Genomic DNA, 22089 nt, shown 5'->3' with positions numbered 1-22089 from the left:
CTGTAGGGATATTTGAGTCACTGCTCAAGAACGCAAACTGTGCTTGGAATGCAGGAAGGTGTATTTTGAAGTCTTAAAAGAGTTTGATATGTAATGTTTCTAGAAAGGTAAATTACACATGTCTGCCTATTCTTTCACTAACAGTTGAGAGTTGAGCCCTTGTAGTAATCCTTCAGGGTTCTCTTCCGGTTAACTCCTCAGGGGAGAGGTGGCTGATCACTACAATCCGCGACTGGGAAATTGCAGCAGGTCTCGCCAACTGTGACCCAAGTATCCATGGTTTGGTGAAATTTGGGGGCAATTTGGGGTGGGCTTTGTGTCTACAATTTTTGGGGCTCAGGATGATTTTTTGGTCTTTTCCAAACCGCGATTCCCCTGTTTCCTATGAATTTCTATTGCTCTCCAACCACGAATTTGCCAACCGTGAGGCTTTCCCAGAACAGAACCCTTGTGGTTGGCGAGGGATGACTCTATTGCTTATAAAATCAAAACCACTTGTCCAATCTGCCTGGCCATCGGCACACATTCACTAGGTGACAAGAGACACCTCCCCTGCAAATTTGGTGAAGATCCGTTGGAAAATGGCTTAAAGCTGTTAAGTGCTGGAGACAGATTTTTGGACTGAGGGAAGTGCTATTTAAATTATTTTGTAGAACATTGCATAGTTTCAGTCTTTAGACTACATGCCAAAAAAGTGTCTTCTATATATCTCCCAGGGACCCAATTGATTGTTTTACAATTGAGCCTCAAAGTTGGATTTTAAGAGGCAGAAAAATGTATTTTTAGTGCTTACTGAGTCGGTGCAGAACAAGTTTGGGGTTACAGTGCTCACATTGCTGCCCTGACTCTGCTGCCGCTCTGTTCCGCTGCTCCTAGCCCCAGCAAGCTCCCCGGGCTCAGATGGCCTCTAAGGAGGCCAGCTGAGCACAGGGGGTGGGGCAGCCAACAGGGAATGCTCCATTCAGCATGTGCCTGATTGGAATGGAGTAGCAGGTGCCCTGCCTGGCCTCTGCCCTGCACTCCATGCACTCACACTTTGCCTTAGTTTTTCAGTTGGACATTGGGCTAGAGAGGGATGCATCCAGGCAGACATTTAACAGGTGAAGCTTCCCTAATCACTTCCTAGAGATGCCCCTGATGAATTCTGCCTGCTGCATCTCTGATCAAGACAAAGTGTGGGTATATGGAGCCTCATTTCTAAAGCCATCATCATCATCATCACAACAAGATCGTTTCTTGAGATGAACGATGTCAAAACAGTGGTACATATGCTGGTAACCTCCAGATTTGACTTCTGCAATGCGCTCTATGAGAGGCTGCTTTTGTATTTATTTATTATTAAAACTTTCAACCTTCCAAAAGGCTCGGGGCGGTTTACATTAAAACACCATTAAAATCAATTAATAATTAAAACAAAAATTATAAAGCATAAAAAATAATTAAAAATATCATAAAACAACAATTAAATAAGAAGAATTTAAAAACAAGTTTTAAAAAGCTGAGAAAGCCTGGTCGAAGAGATGTGTTTTTTGAAAAATGCCAGAGATGGGGAGGATCGTATCTCAGCAGGGAGAGCATTCCACAATCTCAGGGCAGCAGCCAAGAAAGCCCGTCTTTGTGTAGCCACCAAACGAGTTGGCGGCAACTGGAGACGGACCTCCTCAAGTGACCTCAATGGGCGGTGGGGCTCATAGCGAAGAAGATGCTCTCTTAAATACCCAGGGCTTAAGCCGTTTAGGGCTCTATAAGTTATAACTAGCACTTTGTATTTTGCCTGGAAAACTACTGGCAGCCAGTGTAACTCCATCAACAAACGAGTAATGTGGTCTCTCCAAGATGACCCAGAGACCAACCTGGCTGCCGCATTCTGAACCAACTGAAGTTTCCGGACTACGTACAAAGGCAGCCCCACGTAGAGCGCATTACAGAAGTCCAGTCTGGAGGTTACCAACAAATGTACCACTGTTTTGAGGTCATTGATCTCGAGAAATGGGCGCAGCTGGCGTATCAGCCGGAGCTGATAAAAAGTACCCCGGCCACCGCCTCAACCTGAGAAACCAAGGAGAGATGTTGATGAAGAAGTACTCCCAGACTGCAAACCTGTTCCTCTTGGGGAAGTGTGACCCTGTCTAGAACAGGCAGATCAAAATCGTCTCTAGAGTTCTGACCCCGCACAATAAGTACCTCCGTCTTATCTGGATTCAGCTTCAGTTTATTCTCCCTCATCCAGCCCATTACTGCGTCTAGGCAGGCATTTAGGGAGGATATGCCAACTCCTGAAGAAGTTGACATGGAGAAGTAAATCTGGGTGTCATCAGCGTACTGGTAACACCCAGCTCCAAATCCCCTGATGATCTCTCCTAGCAGTTTCATGTAGATGTTAAAAAGCATTAGAGAGAGTATGGAGCCTTGAGGGACACCATACTTAAGCTCAGATTTTGAAAAGCAACAATCTCCAATCGACACCATCTGGAATCTGTCCGAGAGGTAGGAGCGGAACCAGTGTAAAACAGTGCCTCCCACCCCCAACCCCCTCAGACGTTCCAGAAGGATACTATAGTATCGAAAGCCTCCAAGAGGACCAACAGAGTCACACTTCCTCTGTCCATTGCCAATTGGAGATCATCCATCAGGCCGACCAAGGCAGTCTCCACCCCGTAGCCTGCCTGAAAACCAGTTTGAAATGGGTCTAGATAATCAGTTTCCTCCAAGACCACCTGGAGCTGAGAGGCCACCACCCTCTCAATTACCTTGCCCAGCCATGGGAGATTGGAAACAGGCCTATAATCGCTCAACTCTGAGGAATCTAACGCAGGCTTCTTTAGAAGATGTCTAATAATTGCCTCCTTAAGACAAGGAGGCATCCTGCCCTCCCTCAGAGAAGCATTTATGATTTCTACCAGGCCGCCTACAACAGCCTCCCTGCTAGATCGAACAAGCCATGTTGGACAAGGGTCAAGAGGACAAGTGGTAGGCCTCACCGCTCCAAGCAGCTTGTCCACATCATCAGGAGTCACAAACTGAAATTGATCCAGTCGAATCGTATAAGAGGAGTTGTCGGACACCTCCAGTTCAGACATCAAATGAATTGTGGAGTCTCCATCTAAGTCGGCCCGAATCTGAGAGATTTTGACTGCGAAAAATTCATTGAACACACCACAACGGGTAACTGATGCTTCCAAATTCTGGTTCAAGGGAGAGGGGGCAGATACTAGTCCCCTCACAACCCTGAACAACTCCGCTGGATGTGAACTCGCAGAGGCAATATGAGCAGAAAAGAACCGCTTCTTTGCCGCACGTACCACCTGAGCATAGATCTTTAAATGTGCTCCATGTCGTAATCTGTTGGATTCGAGTTGAGTTTTTCTCCACTTGCGCTCCAGTCGCCTACCTTGCCGCTTCAGCCCCTGTAGATCTTCTGTAAACCAAGGGGCAAGTTTTGAAGCAGGTTGGAGGGGACGCTTAGGAGCAATCGTGTCTACTGCCCTGGTGAGCAGGTTGTTCCAGTTCTCAACCAGGGCATCAACAGGATCACCAGCAGAGCCAACATTAAATCCCTCCCAGGCTTCTTGGAATCCTACCGGATCCAGTAACCTCTTTGGGTGGACCATTCTAATAGGCCCCTCACCCCTGTGAAAGTGGAAAGCGGTTGTAAGTCCAACCTTAAGCAGATGGTGGTCCATCCATGACAACGGGGAGATCGTAGGAGTCCCCACCCACAGAACACCACCCTGATCAGAGTAAAAGACCAAATCAAGCGTGTGACCTGCAATATGTGTTGATCCAGAGACCGCTTGGGATAGGCCCATAGTTGTCATGGTCGCTATGAACTCCTGAGCTGCCCTGGACAAATTGGTCCCAAAATGAACATTAAAGTCCCCCAGCACCAAAAGTCTGGGAGACTCCAACGCAAGTTCCGCGACCAAGTCCGTGAGCTCAGTAAGGGATTCCGTTGGGCAGCGGGGCGATTGGTACACCAACAGAAGTCCCAATCTATCCCTGGTCCCCAAACTCAAGTACATACATTCAATATGGTCCGATACCCTGACAGGGACCCTGGTAAGGGAGATGTTATCCTTATAGACCACAGCCACTCCACCTCCCCGCCCACGTCTCCTCACCTGCTCCTCTACAGAATATCTTGGAGGGAGAAGCTGGGACCAAACTGGGCCAGCAGCCTCCCTCAACCAAGTCTCAGTAATACACATCAGGTCGGCCCCTTCATCCATGATCAAATCATGGATGAGTTCAGATTTATTTTGGACCGACCTGGCATTGCAGAGGAGCAAGGTAAGGTTATGTGGGATGTTGGCAGTGCTCCCCAAGGTCAAAGAGCTGGCAGGACAGCCGGAAAGGGGGGCAGCTATTAGATTTCTGACCACCCTTCCTCTAGAACAGCCTGCTGACCTGCCAACGTTTCTTCTTCTATTCCCCACCACCACCGGAATAGCTGCTGCACATTCAACAAAGGCGCTCCCTGCCTCTCCATCTCCAGACAAACCCACGCACATTACAACTTCAACCCAACCTCAACACAACTTAAAACTGATTAAACAGAAGCCCCACTATTGAATGCCTCCCTCTATACAAATGGTTGGACAAAGTGTCCAGCCCTCGCCCTCGTTTCTCCCCCGAAGTGGCGACCCCCTTTGGGGTCACCCCATTGGGGTCACCCCTTTGGTGGTGGGCCTGCCACTACCGGCAGTCTACCTATATAGGCTGAACAGCAAGCTCAGCAGGTGGAACCAGGAAAAACTGCCCAGTCACCCTTACAGCCCCAGTCCTGCAAAGCCTCTCCGCAAGCAGTCCTGGGGGAAGGCAGATGGCAACCAGGGAGGGCAGAAGAGAAGAGGTAGCCAGGCAGGCACCCCAGTCTCACACCCTGGGGAAGATGGTATCCTCTTCTCCCTCTCTCCAGCAGTCTTGACTATGTAGTCCGGAAACTCCAGTTGATACAGAATGCAGCAGCCAGGTTGGACTCTGGGTCATCTTGGAGAGACCACATCACTCCTTTGCTGATAGAACGACATTGGCTGCCAATAGGTTTCTGGGCAAAATACAAAGTGCTGGTTATAACCTATAAAGCCCTAAATGGCTTAAGGCCCTGGGTCGTCTTCATTATGAGCCCCATCCACTGTTCTCTCTAATTTTTTTTCATCTGTGTGCCGTATGAGTTTTGTTCTGGGCGGCACTATAATAGTGGGACCTTCCTGATTAAACTTGAGCGGGATCTAAAATTAACTGAGTGGACATTAAAAAGATGTGTGAGTGCATGCACGTGTGCACGCCTTAGAGGCAATACTGGCCCCACCACCCATTGAAGTCATCTGGAGAGGTCCGTCTCCAGTTGCTGCCAGCTCAGCTGGTGGCCACACGGTGATGGGCCTTCTTGGTTCCTGCCCTGAGACCGTGGAATGCACTCCCTACTGAAATATGATCCTCCCAATCTCTGACAGTTTTTAAAAAACATTTGAAAACCCACCTCTTCACCCAAGCGCTTTCAGCTTTTTAAATTTTTAAGTTTTAATCTGTGTTTGACTTTTGGATTGACTAAATTGTGTTAAGATTTTTGTATATGTTTTAACTTGTTTTATGTTGTTGTTAACCACCCAGAGATGAAGTTTGGGCCGGTGTACAAATTTGATTAAATAAATATATCAGACTGTACAAAGTCTTTACACCTTATATGGTATGTAAGTTAAAATCGGGACCTTAACTTGCAATTTCCATTTTTTTAGGGCACGAGTGAAAATGTAAAGCAGCTTAACTCTCATTTTAAACCAAAGGTTTTGGGATTACTGAATCTATAATGTAGGCTGAGACCTGCAATATTATAGTGTATCCTCAGGCCCTAACAGGAGTTCTTTGAATCAGGACTCCAGCCAACCTGGAACAGGAGTTTTGTAGCAATTCTGGAGGTTCACTTTCCCACCCTTCCCTGCCCTCCTGAAACCTTCCCCCACCCATCCTATATAGTGCTGAAAGGTTTGGGCTGTCAGTCCTGAATGCTCTGTTGCTATATCAGGATGTGCATGTGCTGTAGAAGAATATTGTGTAGGGAGAAGAGTCTGTTCTAACCTTGTGGAGCAAACTCTCCACACCCTGACCCTAATGTTCACATCCAGGATACTATTAGCTCTTGGGGCTCAAGCAGGCCAGTTCTTTCTCTTTACCCAATTTTCTTACCTTCAACACTTCTAAACTGCCAACAACCACAGATTTAATTGATGGAGTTGCACAGTCTGCATAACCATTTATTTACATCTCTTTTTTCTCTATCCCAGGGTAAAAGTGAAAGTTGTCCATAGAAAACATGGAGGCACCCAGAATTTTAGCAAAGCTGTAATTAAACAGCAATGTATTTGCTCTCTAGGCAATGAGACAAGTTATTCTAGTATTTTCTTCTCTATGATTTCAACATTTCATAAACCCTGGAAGCTCCTAGTACTGTATATTATTTGGTTTTTGTGTTTAAAGTATTTTAATTTACATGCATATAAACTTATGCATAATTAGACAGCTCCCCAGGTATGTAAAAACCACTTCCTTGTTTCTGGGTATATCAACTGCATTTTCAAATAGGTAGGCATTTGAAGTTTGCTATTAGAGGGACAGATAAAAATGTGTTACTTGGCTTCTTGAATCCTCTTCCTTGCAACTGGCTAGGTTTACAGCAGCTCAGTGAAACTGATAGCCGTGGAATGTATGATTTAGTTTCTGAAAACTCAGTAAGTATATAGAGAGCAAAACTCAGTTGTGGAGAAACTTCACAGGGCATAAAGATGAGGTGATTTGTGGGTAGGCAGGAAGATTGAGGTCTAAACAGCCGGTGAAAAGAAGGCTCAAAAGTTAAAGGAAAGCTGCCCCAAAGTCATGTTGGCTGAAACAAAAGGACCTGATAAGAAGGGATCCCAGGGAAATATAAATTGAAGGTGCTAAAGAAGGACAGAGGTGGCATAAAGGAGGGGTCAAGGAGAAATGGGAAGACTCTGTGCTGCTGGCAAGAGGGAAATTGAGTGGTAAGAAAACTTTGGAGCCTTTACGGTTTTGGTCTTAGATAACCAAGGAGACAAGAAAGCCCAAAAGGCAACAATTTATATAGCTTATTATAATTTGTCTGCTCTGACGACTGCATGTCTCTTTTAACAACTATTTAAATGCTTGGTTTGAAAGGTGGAAGCTGCTTTTTTCTTTGCTATAGAATAGTAGTATGCTAAGTGGTATTCATCATTCATCAGGATCTATATTAAGTTGGCGTGGAGAATGTTGTTGTGAATATCTTTTAAATCTGGGCTCCTTATGAGAGTAGCTTGTCCAAAAAAACCTCAATTCCAGTACTACTGACTACCCTGAAGTTTAAAAGCATATCTTGATCTTGTACTTACTGCTTCCTTTATTAAGTTTAAGTAAGAATCTAAGGAATGCTAGCGATACTATAACAGTGTAACCAATCTTACAGTGGTGGCAGAGCATAAAGAATGTTTGGCAACATCTGTTTGGAAAATGAGCCAAAATGGGAAATTCCTGTTGAAATGTTTGTGACCTTTAAAGAATCTTATGGATTGAATTCTCATCAAGACTCTAATTATGTATGAGAGCTTGCTTTATGTAGCTTGGATGCAAGTAAATGGGATGTTAACTGAAAGCATAAAATAGACTTCTTAATTTTGTGAAAGAGCAGAAGCCCTTTACACTGTGATTGTATTATGAAGGAACTTTCAATTGCAACAAACACAATATTATTTTCTACTACTATTAAGAATCCTAGAACATCCATTTTCACCACCACATATGTAATCCCACTCATAAATATAGCAAAGTACATGGTTCTGCATTAAGCTATGTTAGTTCTATCTTTGGTTTGTAAAATGCACTTTAAAATCTTGCTACAATAGCAAATCAAAAGGCCCTAGCACTTCAAAAATAAAATTGCCTGGCTATTTATACACTAAATGCTTAGAATAGTGCAAATCTGGCAGTGAATATCAATTGTCTGAGCTATATTCCTTGGAGAACTGCCAATTTTACTGTTGACTTTAAGTACAGGTTAGAATTTTTTCCCCCCCTAGCTGTGGAGTAGCAAGAAAGTTTTGAAAGTAAGAAATAGGAGCCTAACGGCCTTAAAACCTGCCATGAGGAGGAAGTAGAAAGAATGAAGACACAGTACTTGCAAGTAGGCTGAGCAGTACACATATTCCAGGTTTTGCCATGCTGGTTTTTTTTTTCTTTTTTTCTTTTGAATGTGGTTTCTTCAAGATACATTTTTTAAAATTGAACAATGATCAAACATTATTATAGCTACTATTATGAGTAAGTTGATCTTGCTACATATTCTTTGATTGAATTATTACATTATTATATGGAATATGTTTACCTAATCCTGCTACAAATTCTGGGAATGAATTATTCCATCATAGCAGAATTTGAGTTTTAGCTTGTAAACACATAAGATCTGTGGCTCATGGTAAGGCAAAGAAGAGCCTGAGAGTAACAGAGGTTAGCCACATGGCTTGTGATAGTTGGAAGTCAAACTGAATTGTCATTTTTATTGGAATTTAGCTCAAAAGGTTGGAAGTTAAATATAAAACTTCAGCTGTGTTCTGCATAGTGATGAATGAGCAGGCCAGTACTGTCCATCTTCCCTCACATAGTGATTGATTTTGTAGGAGATTGGGCATGCTTAAAATCAGGCAAGCTCTGCAACAAGTAGAGAAGTTGAAGCCCTTAAATGATAAATTCTGGGCAGATTATAGCTGGTATTTAACCAAATGTGTGTTTCTGTGAGTTGGAACTGTGTAAAAGTTACTTAAAGAATAGTGGTAGCCATTATATAGATGACCTCTCATATGTACTCAAGCCCACAAATAAGAATAAGGTTAACCCTCAATGCTTTTATTAGCCTGTCTGTCTCACATGCCTGTTTAAGTAATTTGTGGCACATGGATGGGGGAGGAAAGAATTTTGCCTTTGATGTAATAAGCACTTGAAAAAATTGGGAGAAGGATACTCATCTGCTGCCACTGTTTTTCCAATTACTCCTACTTTAAGTATACACAAACAAGTAAATCAGGAGATAAAAATATTCTGAAAATATGCAAGTTGAAATTATGCAAACTAATTAGTTTTGAATATTCTTCAGTAATTGTTTACTGCTACAGAAAATAATTCTTAGTAGTATTCCTTTTAACTGGGATGCCCAGATGATGTGGACTACAACTCCCAGAATCCCCAGCTGCAAAGGCTTTTGCTAGGGAATTATGGGAATTGTAGTCAACAACATCTGGGAGTCCCTGTTAGAGGGAACACTGATCCTTAGCATAACAATCTGCATCTAGCCCTCTCCTTATATGGAAGTGGTATGGGTCCTGATAAAAGGGAAACACATGGGAAGGGGAGATTGGCTGATATCCAAACTAATGCTGCTCTGGCGCCAGTCTCCCCCTTCCCTCATGCAACCCTTGGGGGCCTGTTTTTAGGAGACACAGTGGGCTTCAGAGGGAAGGGGAGAGTGGCAAAAACCCCATAGCTCAAATGCAGTGTTAATCTGGATGTCAGTCAGGCTTATTTTAAAGGATTTTAATATAAGGTTTTAAAAAGCAAAAGGTGTAGTGTTTTGTGTTTTGGATAACATTTAATCCTGTAAGACACAGCTTTGGGTTTCTAAGTCAGTAAATGCCATTGGAAGATTGTTTTAATTATTTTCTGCATATTAACATTGGGAGATTGCCTCATGCATACTTTACAAAAATACATTCATCTTGTGATCAGTTTACCAAGATGTTTATCCCATTTCTTAGTTTAAACAATTTCTACTTTGGCTTATCTTTAGCACTTGGCAGCTTCTCCAAAGGAGTCTCCCTGAGGTTGCCTTTAAAACATTTCAAAATAGTACAGTTAGTAGAAGTCTGAGTACATTACATTATGAAGGGAGAAGAGTGAGGGACTTCTGAATTATTTTGTTGGAATGCAAACTATATGAAAGTAATGTAAAAATGGTATTGTATTGTGGATATGTGTGCATATGTAGCCTTAATTGACATTAGGCATCCACATGAGTCTTTAGTCTGGAACAGGAACCCTTAGATTAGAGCATGTGTCCTTGTTCCAAATGAAGGACAACTGTGGATGCTACCATTATATCTTTGATTGTTTAAAATTAGTTTTGATTCTTCACTTTGGGTAAAAAATCAGTCATTTAATTTCAGGATTTAATGTCTATTATTTCTATGTGTGATGGACTCTGATTCACATTTTTACATGTGTGTTAATTTATTTTCCCAGTCAAAATATTATGGGCAGAAGCTGCTGACAGAGGTATATCATCGTTTGAATCTGGTTGAATCTGACTACTTTGGAATTGAGTTCCAGAACATGCAGTCATATTGGGTATGTAACAGCTCTATCTAAAACATAAGAACTTTTGAATGGATTCCTTATTTAGTTTTGTGTGTTTCAACAATGAGTTTCTGTGGTTCAATCAAAACTTCACTAAGGTGGGGAGACTATATTCAAGCAAGCAAAGCTGCCAATGAGGACTTCACTGTAGTTCTGTAAAATCATTGCACCACCCAGAACTATTGAATGCTCCTTTTTCCCCCTTCTGTTTTTGAAGCAAGCACTGCTCACTTTGTATGAATATGGTGCAGTCTCACTTGAGCTTTGAGCCTCTCGCCTGCCTTCGTGGTGTACATTCTTGGTTCATGATAGCAGTGTTGAAAAGATCGTTGTGTTTAAGAAAAATACATCATGCCATTTGATTAACTTTTCTCGAGTTGCATCAGAGTGGTTTATAAATTGGAATCTTATGTCCGCTGAGCGATATTCTTACTGTATCCTTACCTTAGAATTAAGGTGTTTTTATAACAAGGGGCACAAACATGATATAGAATAAATGAAAAAATAAGCATGTTATGGCTTGGATCAGTTAATATATTGCTAAATCTGGCTCTCAGAGCAGAAATTGATAAGCATTAGAGATGCTTATGGATCAACATGAATTGGGGGCGGGGGGAGAGTTAAGAGCCCTTACACCTGCTGAGAGTCCTTAAATGAGCTTCTTAACCCGAAGGCATCTGGATGTGGTGGTCCCTACTCATAGCTTTGGCTCATCATATTTATAGCTTCATGTGCATATATCTCTGACTGTGCAAACCCATTGCTTCTCCTCTGCATAGTTTCATTCTTTCATTCACCAGCACCAGACTTGACAGCTTTGCAGAATGTAGGATTTTTTTCCATTAAAAATTCTTTGCACAAGTTCTCATAAATGTACCTGATACATTTAATTTGTTTTCATATTTAGGTGTAAAGTTCTAGGCTCTTCACCAAAAGCCTAGCTTCCTGGGCATACCACAAATTCTTTGTCCTTTATAGCAAAGATTTATGTGAGTTACTCTGGTGGTATACAGCTGCTTTCCCAGGGGCTGAATGAAAAGATCTCTGAAGCTATTCCTGAAGCTTACATGAATACATGCATTCATACAGTTGAAAGGGGTCCCAAGTCCCAAGGGTCATTTATTCTAATTTTGGGCACTGTTAACATTCTTTAGACCTTAACCACCCTGTACAGATTTCTCTCAGACTCTCCCTTGAAACCTCCAGGGGAAGGTATTCCATAACTTCCTTGAGTAATGGGCTTCATTACACCAGCATCCATATAGTTAGATTTTCCTGAGATTCATCCAAAATGTGTTCTACTCTCTTTCGAACCCAAAGCTTCTTGCCTTTTCCTCACTGTCTTGAGGAAACTATTCTCCTTTTCTTATATAATACTTTTTGCTATATTTTTGTAATCCCTATTTATATTTTGCTCTAGACATACTTCAAAGTGTATTGTATAACTAAAAATATTCATAGAACTGAAGTGGGGAGCGCGGGGAGGTCCTTAATAGCTGTTAAAATTATTTTTGTTCCCTGGTATTTTGTATTGATGTGATGTTTACCTGATTTTTCATTTAACCTCTTTTTTTCTTTTTCCATTCAGATTTGGCTTGAGCCAATGAAACCTGTTGTTAAACAAATACGAAGTAAGCATACTTTAACACAGCTGTATTTTTTCAAAGTCTGAGTAAAGGCAGGGAATACAGATTTTTAAATTATAGGGTTACTTGTTTGTTAAATCAAGTTATTTTACGTCTTGGCTATGAAGTGGTAGTGTCTGCAAGTATATCCATTGTAGGAACCCATAGTAACTGAATGTTCATGATGCAGATAATGCATATCAAAGGAATGAATCACATTGTTGCGTCTTTAGAATTTTGTTTTTAAAAGTGGTAAATCTTGAATAGAACAATAGGTAATATGTTTTTCAATTAGAAAATTGGTTACTATTCAGTAGGGTTGTGTGCGAAAGGTTTTGGCGCCCCATTAGGTGCTGAAATGATTCACATTGCCACAGCCTAAATGTTTTGGCAGGGGGTGAGAGATAGCTTTGAGGAACAGGTATGCATGTCCTTACCTGCTCCTTGGCCACCCCACTGCCATTCTGGTCCTGGCACTGTGCTGCTCAAAAGGCCACACATGGCTGCTTCCCTGTTCCCAGCAGCCTGCTGGAACAGGGAAGCCGCCACGTGTGGCCTTTTGAGCAGCACAGTGCCAGGACCAGAATGGCGGTGTGGCAGTCGAGGAGCAGGTAAGGGCCTGTGTACCTGCTCCTTAAAGCTACTGCTCTCTGCCCCTGCCTCCACCTGCCCAAAACTTGTTCTGCACATCCCTACTATTCAATCCCTGCAAATAACATGAAGTGCATTTTCATGTCAGAAAAAATAAAACTTGAATGTCTCGGGAGGATGTCTTACCTAGCTTGCCAGAATTGTGTGGCCTGGTAATATTTGTTCCAGATGGGAGCATTTGATACTGGACCAATAGACAGGATTAGTTAAGACTAGGTTTTCCAAAGATTTCATAAAGCAGCCTATCTTCTACCATAGGATTCCTTTACAATATTTTGGTGGTGGAGGGGGGGACCCTGAAGAACTACACAGATGATTCCACAAGAATATTGGTGGGGAGGGGGAAGAAAACACATGATATTTTTAGATGCGAGTCTGAGATACTTCTGGCAAAGTTCCTGGAAGCATGTCTGTTTTTCATAAATCTGTGTTACAAAATTCATTTTTCAGCAGTACTGTTGCTTGGATTTTAAGCATGTACATAGAGGATGTAATATGGGGAAAATAAGTTTTAGTATGGGAGTAGGCAGAAGGCAGATTAGGATCTACTGGTAGATCAGTTTGCAGTAGATTCATAGGGTGTTTAATAGCAAAGGCGAGTCTCCCCCACACAGCCTAGGCTGTTGAGTTGAATAAGGCTTGGAGGAGAAATGGGTAGTGAATTTTTGTGTGAAAGAACTTGGAGCTCAGTTGTGATACTGAACACAAATTCATGGGTTGAGTCTGTGCTCAGAAGACTGTAAAATTCTAGTGTGTGGTGGTGGTGGTGTGGGGGGTAGAGACAAAGTAGATGCTGTATGTCTGAAGTCTGCTCATCCCTGCTTGAGGATATGTTAGTTTTGGGTCTCTGCAGCTTCATGAAGGACTGAAAACTTTTAGGTAGTCTAAAATACAACATTGCAATCTTTGATGATAGTATTAACTAACAATGTCATGCATTGGGTTTCAGGGGAATGGTATTTTGGCAGCAATTGCTAAGCTTTTGCATTTGTGTGTTATTGCAAGTTTCGGGGAAATTTTCTTGTAATTTACTACAGATAATGTGTTCATGGAAGTTCCATATACTTAAAAAAAAAATCTAGATTGGCTGAAGAACAGTAGGTCTTTTCTCAAGATAATTCAAATGCTGGTATTCATTAGTGGTACAATAAGCAATTGCTGTGATCTTTTCCTCAGCAACTTTTGATTTAATGCATTGTGGTTAACTGAGCCAGTTTTAAACTTTGATAGCATATAAAATGAATTCTGTTCAGAATTTCTTTATCTCAAACTTCTTTGAAACTTTTGAGAGCTGTCCCTTACTTAGCGTTATTTGCTGAGTAGAACATGATGTAGTCCAGAAGCGTTCTTCCCCCCCTTATTATTGTGTATATAATGTCCATTTTGCTTAACAAAAAATAAGAATAATTAGTAACAAAAATACTGCACATCCTATCTTTCCTATCCCCAAGCACAGTGCAGATTGCTCCTGATTCATCTGGTTAAGAGTGTAGGTAGTGACCAATCTGGCCCTGAGAACTGAGATAGGAACCCGTGCCTTGCATGCCTCTAGGCCCACATAAACTACATAACTGTTATGGCCTGGATTGGCCAGGTTGTCTCTGCTTGTTCACATAACTTGGTCGTTTAGTGGGAAAGCTCTCTTATTCATCTGGAGTTTTGTTGACTCCCAACATTGTTTGTGTACTGATGTTGTTTTCATGTAGGGGCAGGACCAAAGGTTTTACATGAAAATGATATTGGTGTACTGGAAGTGTTAGAAGCCAATTGTATATTGTGCATGGGATACCTTCAAATGCTATGTTCTGGTGGTGCTGCTCACATGATGAATTTAGAATTTCTTGACTACAAGAGCTGTTTGACAGTGGAACAGTCTGCTTCATGCGGTAATTAATGGGCTGTCCCTCTCTTGAGGTATTCAGACTCTGAAAACCTGTCAGGGATGCTGTAGTAGTTTCCTACACTGAGCAGAGGTTTGGATTAGAAGATCTCCAAGGTGCCTTCAAACGCTACAGTTTTATGATTCTATGAACCAGTGGGATGCAATCATCTAGGCTTAAAGCATTGTGTATAGAGGTCTCCTATGCTATTGGAACCCCAGAGAGAATGCTGTTAGAAGGGCATTGGGGCATTGGGCCAGATGCAGCTGTGTGACAACATAAATGCTTAAATCCCATGACCTCTCTTTGAGGGCTTTGACAGTTGCAGTTCAGTTCAACTATTTAAAAAATAATATGAAAGCATATTAAAGTAATAGAATGTATCTTTTCCTAAAGGACCAAAGAGTGCAATTCTTCGTCTAGCTGTAAAATTCTTTCCTCCTGATCCTGGGCAGTTGCAAGAGGAATATACCAGGTAAATAATATTTCTGTTAAGGTCTTAATTATTTACAACACTGCATTCAACTGAGGAAAATGATGTTTCTTCAGCTGGCTGCAGAGAAAACTATATACTAGAAAATTTTCATAATACCCATTTTAGAAACACTCACAAGGAAAATGATTAAGGGGTAGGTGAGTGGTGGTGGTGGTTTACTTGGAAAGGTATACATTGAAGGACTCTCTTCAAAGAGCCTGTACCTCGTTCTGTTCCTAGATGTTACCAGGGTGATTTGTCTGTATTTGTGTCATCTGACTGTATCTCTGTCTGACAGTGTTTCCTTCTGTGCGTGCTTTGAGTAGGAAGCACTGCTGTATCTAGAAATTGCTTTCTCCTTCCATGTTCTTCTCATCTGCTGAAGTGTATTAGTTGCAGCTGTGCTCGCCTCCAGGCCTCTCATACCCGTTTTTTTGCCAAACCATGCTATTTGGTTTGAAAATACATTTTCTTCATGTTCTACCTAAGCCCACCTGCACATACTTTTCCCTCAATGTTTCAAAACTCATCCTATCTGCTTAGTTGTCACGATTTCTGATTTTCTCAGTTTGCTTTCACTCTTCCTTTCCTAAATTACTTCTCTTAATGACTGCAGGATCTGTGGGAGACATAGGTGAACATAAAAACAAAACAACTAATTCCGCCTATTCTATTAAGCTAGCATATGGGGGTTGAGGGGTGTGTGTGTGTGTGTGTGTGTGTGTGTGTGTGTGTGTGTGACCATCTTTAACTAGAAAATGAGATTCTTTTTGTTTGTTTGTTTTGCACTGTGTTCTATTGAAAGGATAGAAAAGTGAATAGGTTCAAAGAGTTGTATGGTGAAAAGAGCTATAGCTGAATCTTGATTCAGTTGGGGCATGTTGGCATTGCATTATGCCATTTAGGTAGGACTCTTACTAGTATAGCCTTAGCCAATTATGGTGCAAAGCCCATTAATATTGTAGGTAGTATTGCTATATGTTAGTGTGGGTAAAATTTTCCCAAGAATGTGTGGTTACCATGCCTGGTGATGCCATATGTCTTAGTCAGCAATGGCTAGTAAGGTGATATGGACAGTGAATGGCTGACACTGAGTGTCTAAACGTCTTTCTGCTAGAGTGAATTATTTCTTACAGCTCAGTTAACAATATACTACTGATTCTTCCCTTTTAGGTATCTTTTTGCATTGCAAATCAAGAGAGATCTAGCAGAAGAACGCCTTACCTGCAATGACAATACAGCAGCACTTCTCGTCTCTCACCTTCTGCAGTGTTAGTATCTAATGTTGTCTATATGGTACATAAAGCAGCTGCACTTTAGTATTGTAGAAGAATAAAAATACATTTATTGGCTTGCTTCTGTTAGTGCAATAACTGCCAGAAGATTCTTATTTGACACCCTTCTTTTTTTCTTTATCATATATGAAAAATGTGGTTCTAGTAGGGATTGGAACCTGGATCTCCCTGATCCAAGTTAGTGCTCTGTCTGCTATAGTACACTGGGTCTCTTTGGCACTTATTTCATTGATTGGCTTATAATGTGATGTAGAAACAAGAGAAAGACAGTATCACTGTAGTTGGTGGGAAGGAAATGTGGTATTTGAGGCCACTTGTAACCTAGAGCATTTTGAATCACTTTCTTATTCAACAACATAATGTTCAAGAAGCCTCATCTCTGATCTTCCACAGAATTTATCCAACAGTTTAAAATTAATTAAATCAACCTGTGATTTATAAGTGGCTCCAGTGTCCCAACGAATTCAAGTGATTATATTATCTCCATGTGATTTTTTTTTTTTTTAGTAAAGGAATAAAACCTTTACAGCAGCGGTTCCCAACCTCTGGAACTCTAGATGCTGAACTACAATTCCTGTAATCCCTACAATTCCTATAATAAATTCCTACATTTTATTGTGGCTGGGGGTGATGGTAGTTGTAGTTCAGCAACATATGGAATACCACTAGTTGGGAACCCCTGCTTTATAGATTCTATATATGTGGTTTATTTTTTTAGGCTGTTGACTTTCTGCTGCTACAATCCTGTGGTTAATTATGCACACTTAAAATCTCAGTTAAATCACCAAGAGTAGTGATAGGCCTTAATGTAGACAACTGTAGTTGCTATGAGGATATGAGAAAACCTGATTGCAGCATTCATCTATCCTGGTAGTGGTGAATGCTTAAAGCATCCTATGATATTTAATGCCTTTTATTCTATCACTGGGTGCAAGCTGTCCTCCTAAGGTACAGGAAGAGACTGCTTCAAAGGTCTGAAGTGCAGAGAGCTGCATGTAAGCAAACATGATTTTTAAAAAAATACGCTGTGCTCTGGGAAAATATGCTCAGTTTGGATAGAAGCTTAGAATATAAAGGAAAAATTAGTACCTGTTGTAATTCTCTCTTGGACTATTCATAAAAGGTGAAGTACATCCTTCAAAGCTTGTTTTTAGATTTGATAACACTATAGGTTGGGGGGGTCTTTCTTGAGTACTGGCAGCAGGTTTCAACATCAGGCTGTCCTGATTCAGTTGATATAGCATAAGCATTAATCATTTTCATCTGAAACATCCAGTCCTATGCGGATATCTCCTTGGTTCTAAGTTTAAGTCTGCTTTTAAATATGATGCTGAGCATGCATAAGAAAATTTACCTTTGTAACCCAGCACCCATACTTCTAGCATGTAGAATAAAACCAGTTGCTTTCCGTATGTGTTTGTGTGGTGGTGGTGGTGGTGGGGGCATTAGCACATACTTGGCCCAGTGTTTAAACTTGGCATTCGGTCATTAAGTGTACAATTCTAGCATGTCAGCACACCCAGTGTCTTGTTTAAGTTGTGACTTACACATTGGTGATTACATGCTAGAATCTGTTATAGCAGTGCTGATACTGCTTGAATATAAGAAACAGGCCTGCTGGATAACCAAAAGTCCACCTAGTCCAGCATCTTGCTTCCAGTAGCAGCTAACCAGATATTGCTGGGAAGCCCACAAGGCAGGGCATGAGGACAATAGCCGTTCTCTGCCCACCCGCCTTGGTTCAGATGAATTTTTGAAACTTGGAGATTCCATCTAGCTATTATGGCTGATAGTTGTTGATAGACCTGTCCTCCATGAATTTGTTGAATATCAGTTTATGCCATCTAAGGCCTTATCCATTAACACATGTTGTGGCAAACAATTCCATAGTGTGTTTTGAAAATAAATGCTTTCTTTTGTCTGTTCTGAATCTATAGCCAATCTGTTTATTATTTCTTATTTATTCATTCAATTTCATGTTTAATTGGTGACTCTGCATTCTAGGATTATGAGGGGAAGATCTCATCACACTGTGCATAAATGTATAAGCCTCTAACATATTTCCTCTGAATTGTCTGTCCTTTTTCTTTCTGTAAGCTAAATAGCTCCAAATGCATGGGCCTTTCCTTTAAAGGGAAGATGCTGCAGCCACTAGATCATTTTGATTGCCTTTTTCTGCACTCTTTCCAGCTTTATGATGTGTGTTCTGAGATAGAGGTGACCAGCACTGTGCACAATATTACAGATATGGTTGCATCATGGCTTTATAGAAGGGCATTATTATACTGGCAATCTTATTTTCAGTCCCTTTCCTCATAATCCCCAAGATGGATTTTGCTGCCACGGCACACTGAGTTGCCATTTTTCATTGAGTTATTCACCCTGACCCCAGATCTCATTCCTGGTTAGTCACTACCATTTTAGAAACCATCAATATAAATGCGAAGCTAGGAATTTTTAAATTTTAAATTTTTATTTTTATTTTATTTTGGTCAGTGTGTGTCACTGGATTAGAGTTACATAACTGAGTTTCATTTGCCAATTTGTTGACTATTCACCCAGTTTAGGCATATCCCTTTTCAAGTTCTCTTTGCTCTTCATCCTCCTAAATAACTTGGTGTCCTCTGCAAACTTGGCCTCCTCCCCATAATGTTTATAAGTGAATTAACTATGCACCTGTTCCAATAAGGGGACCCTACTATCTTCCTACTTTTGTGGTGAAAAATCATCTTTTATTCCTATCCTCTACTTCTTGTTATGGATCAGTAACTGATTACTAAGAGGACCTGCCCTCTAATGCTGTATTATGACTGCCAAGTTTGCTCAGAAGTCTTCAGTGAGAAGGTTTTCAAAAGTATATGTCTACCAGATTACCTATATCTACATGTTTGTCACCCTCAAAGCAGGCACATAGCAAGGCTGGAGTGGAGATAGAAGAGTTGCCATGCCCCCCTGAAATTCTGGGTTTCGCCCAGATTTTAAGCATCTCACCCAGACTGCCCCAGGTTTCAGCTTTCATTTAAACAAAAAAGCTAAGCTCTAGCCCTTGTAGAAGCGGGGTTATGGAGCAAAATGTGCAATCCGCATTCTGCTCAAAAATTTTCAATATGCAAATTTGGCACCTGGATTTGGAAAGCCAGAATATGGCAACCGTAGAAGATAGTCCCCTGCCATCCTCTCCTTTACCCCTTATCTTTAATATGTAGCACTCAATAATTGTGATCACCCCAACAAGAAAACTTTGCCAACGTTTGTGGCAAAAAAATAAATGTACCTAAATCTGATCTCATCCTATGAATTACTTCCATTCTGGAGTCTTGTGGCCAGGGCTTCACAGCATAACCTACCCTGGCCCCACCTATCCCCTGGCTAGTAATTGGCTGACTAGGTATGCAGGCTCAGCCCATTTCTCCCTTACTGACTCCAGTATTTTCTCCAGTCATTTCTCTGTGGCTTAATTTTTCTGATGCTCTCCTAGGGGGGAAAATGTGATTCAGGTGTGAGTTCAGAATATTTTGGTCTGTAAACACAGGCACACAAATAATTCATTCACCTTCTTTGTAATCTCTCTTGTCAGCTTAACAGCTCTCACTAGTTTCCTGCTTCTGATGTTAAATAAGTTTTTATTGTTGTTTATCTTAATGTTCTTGGCAGTATGCTCATCGGTCCTTTTCCTTCCTTCCTTCCTTCCCTCTTTACTTGTCTTATCAGCTTACATTTGTTTTGCTACAGTTTGTGCTTTTTTATATTTTCTGCATTTGGGCATTACTTGTAGTTCTAAAATAAAGCTTTCTTGATTTTGCTGCTTAATCACACCAGCATTCTCTCTGACGTGTTTATTCCTTTCCTAATCTGAGGTATAGCATGGTTTTAAATAACCTCCAAGCATCCTGAAGAGAGTTCACCTGCTTGTCTCCTTTTCAAATTCTGTTTAATCCTGTAATCTTTGTTTTCTCTTTGAGGTTAAATGTGACTATGTTGGATTATCTGGGTCATTTACTACTCACATGTATGTTGAGGTTGCCAGCACTGTAGTTACTATTCCTGATTGGTTCAGTAACATTTATGTCTTGCATTGGCTCCTGGGCATCATTTAGAACTAAGTCAAGGCTCTGGTTTGGCTCTCTGGCTGGCTGTTCTAGGGTACAGTCATTTGATCACATTTAGAAATGTTGTCTTGGTCAAGATTTGAGCATATGTTGAAAATCTTTAAAGCCAGTGTTGGTGAAAGTAGTAGGACAAATTGTGGCAGATGTCTATTTGGAGGTTTCAACAAGCCAGAGTCACACTGGATCACTGATCATATCCATAGCATAAGGCTAGGAAAGGAAAGCGGGGGAAAGTTGCAAATGCTGAGAACTGAAAATTCCACAAGATGGGAACAGTACCTCTTTAAGAAAAGCTAATGAGTGAGGGGTTGTACGTGTGGGAAATCATACACTTGTAAAATAAAAAGAATATCTTCAGGGACTTGGCAAGTGAATCCTTTATGTAAACAGTTTTCAACAATGAAGAAATAATAATATTCCTTTGGTGTATAACTTTTAAAACTATCTCTTTTTTCTCTTGAATCATAGCGGAGATTGGAGATTTTGATGAATCAGGGGACCGCGAGCACCTTAAAAACAACCGGTACTTTCCAAACCAGGAGAGACTGCTAGGAAAAATACTTGAATTTCACAGGAAGCACATGTAAGAGTAAATTAATGTTGCATTTCTGCTAGTCAACGCAGTGGTTATTTTATTACAGATTAACACCAGAGTAATGCTAGGAGGAGGCTTGACTTGGTGTGTCCTAGTTAAATTGGTTGGGATTCAGTGTCCTATAATTATAGTGTTAAACTTACTCTTTGACATAAAACCAAGGCAGTTTTTCAACCAGTTTGAAATATGGCTTGGAGGCTACCTGGTGGTGAGGGGTATAATCTGGCAAACTGCAGAAAAATCCAAAGGCAAATGGCTGTAAAGTGGTTTAAACATTTTGCTTTAGGAAATAGGTTTCTGAGCATGTTTTGGGCCTGAAACTGCGAAAAAAATCTTTAGGCCAAATTTTTAATGTCATCAAATCAAGGGTAACATAGGGGTCTTCCATTTTAAAAGGGAAGACATGTAGAGCATGTCTGTGCAGCACATGTGGAGTAGGAATGTGGAGGGCAAAAACAAAGGGGAAATTCTGGCAAATGCCCAGTGTGTCTGGTTGTCAGGGTGGGACCTGTTGCACAGCAGATCTAGCCTTAGTACATAGCAATGAGAAGAGTCTGTTAAGGGATGGGGTGGTCTGACTGGTGGCTGAATCAATTTGATGTGATCAAGGAAGCAACTGTGGTCTTACGTGTTCCTTGGAAGCAGCGGATGAGGGAGGAGAGGAGCCTGAACCCTATAAAAAGGATTCTTCCTAGAGTAGGAATAAGACAGGGAGGGGGAAAAAGAAAAAAACAGTCTCAGGTGTTCTTTGGCCATCAGTGCAGAGTGTTAGTTTTTGCTTGGCTACCATTGCTACTGTCAAGTGTTCCTTTTTGTAAATATATACATAGTGGTGTGTTTCATTGAGGCAGCAAAATAAATCAGATTATTGACTGTAACTTCTGGCTGATGTTGAGTTCAGCATAAATGCAACCCACGATAGCCTTGTTCCAGAAGTGAAGTGGTGGCTGCTGGATCAGTAGCCTTGCAGCTGAAGCTAATAGGTATGGGAAAAGGAGCTTGCTCTGTAAGTTTGATGAGTGTGTGTGTGAGAGAGAGAGCATCCTCTCTTCCCTATTTGTAAA

General features: G+C 41.1%; 1 protein-coding gene across 7 annotated transcripts in view; it reads left to right on the top strand.

The window, feature by feature from the left end:
• Positions 1–22089, top strand: part of FARP2 (FERM, ARH/RhoGEF and pleckstrin domain protein 2) — a 138496-nt gene that overhangs the window by 25486 nt on the left and 90921 nt on the right. For all 7 annotated transcript variants that reach the window (XM_053304708.1, XM_053304704.1, XM_053304706.1 and 4 more), the window contains 5 exons: positions 10282–10386; positions 11984–12026; positions 14948–15026; positions 16200–16297; positions 20899–21013. In XM_053304708.1, the coding sequence (XP_053160683.1) occupies positions 10282–10386; positions 11984–12026; positions 14948–15026; positions 16200–16297; positions 20899–21013 (440 nt within the window). The remainder of the gene's footprint in view (positions 1–10281; positions 10387–11983; positions 12027–14947; positions 15027–16199; positions 16298–20898; positions 21014–22089) is intronic.

The sequence above is a fragment of the Hemicordylus capensis genome, chromosome 3 (genome assembly GCF_027244095.1).
Source record: "Hemicordylus capensis ecotype Gifberg chromosome 3, rHemCap1.1.pri, whole genome shotgun sequence".
Classification (NCBI taxonomy): Eukaryota; Metazoa; Chordata; class Lepidosauria; order Squamata; family Cordylidae; genus Hemicordylus; species Hemicordylus capensis.
This window is presented reverse-complemented; position numbering and strand designations above follow the sequence as displayed.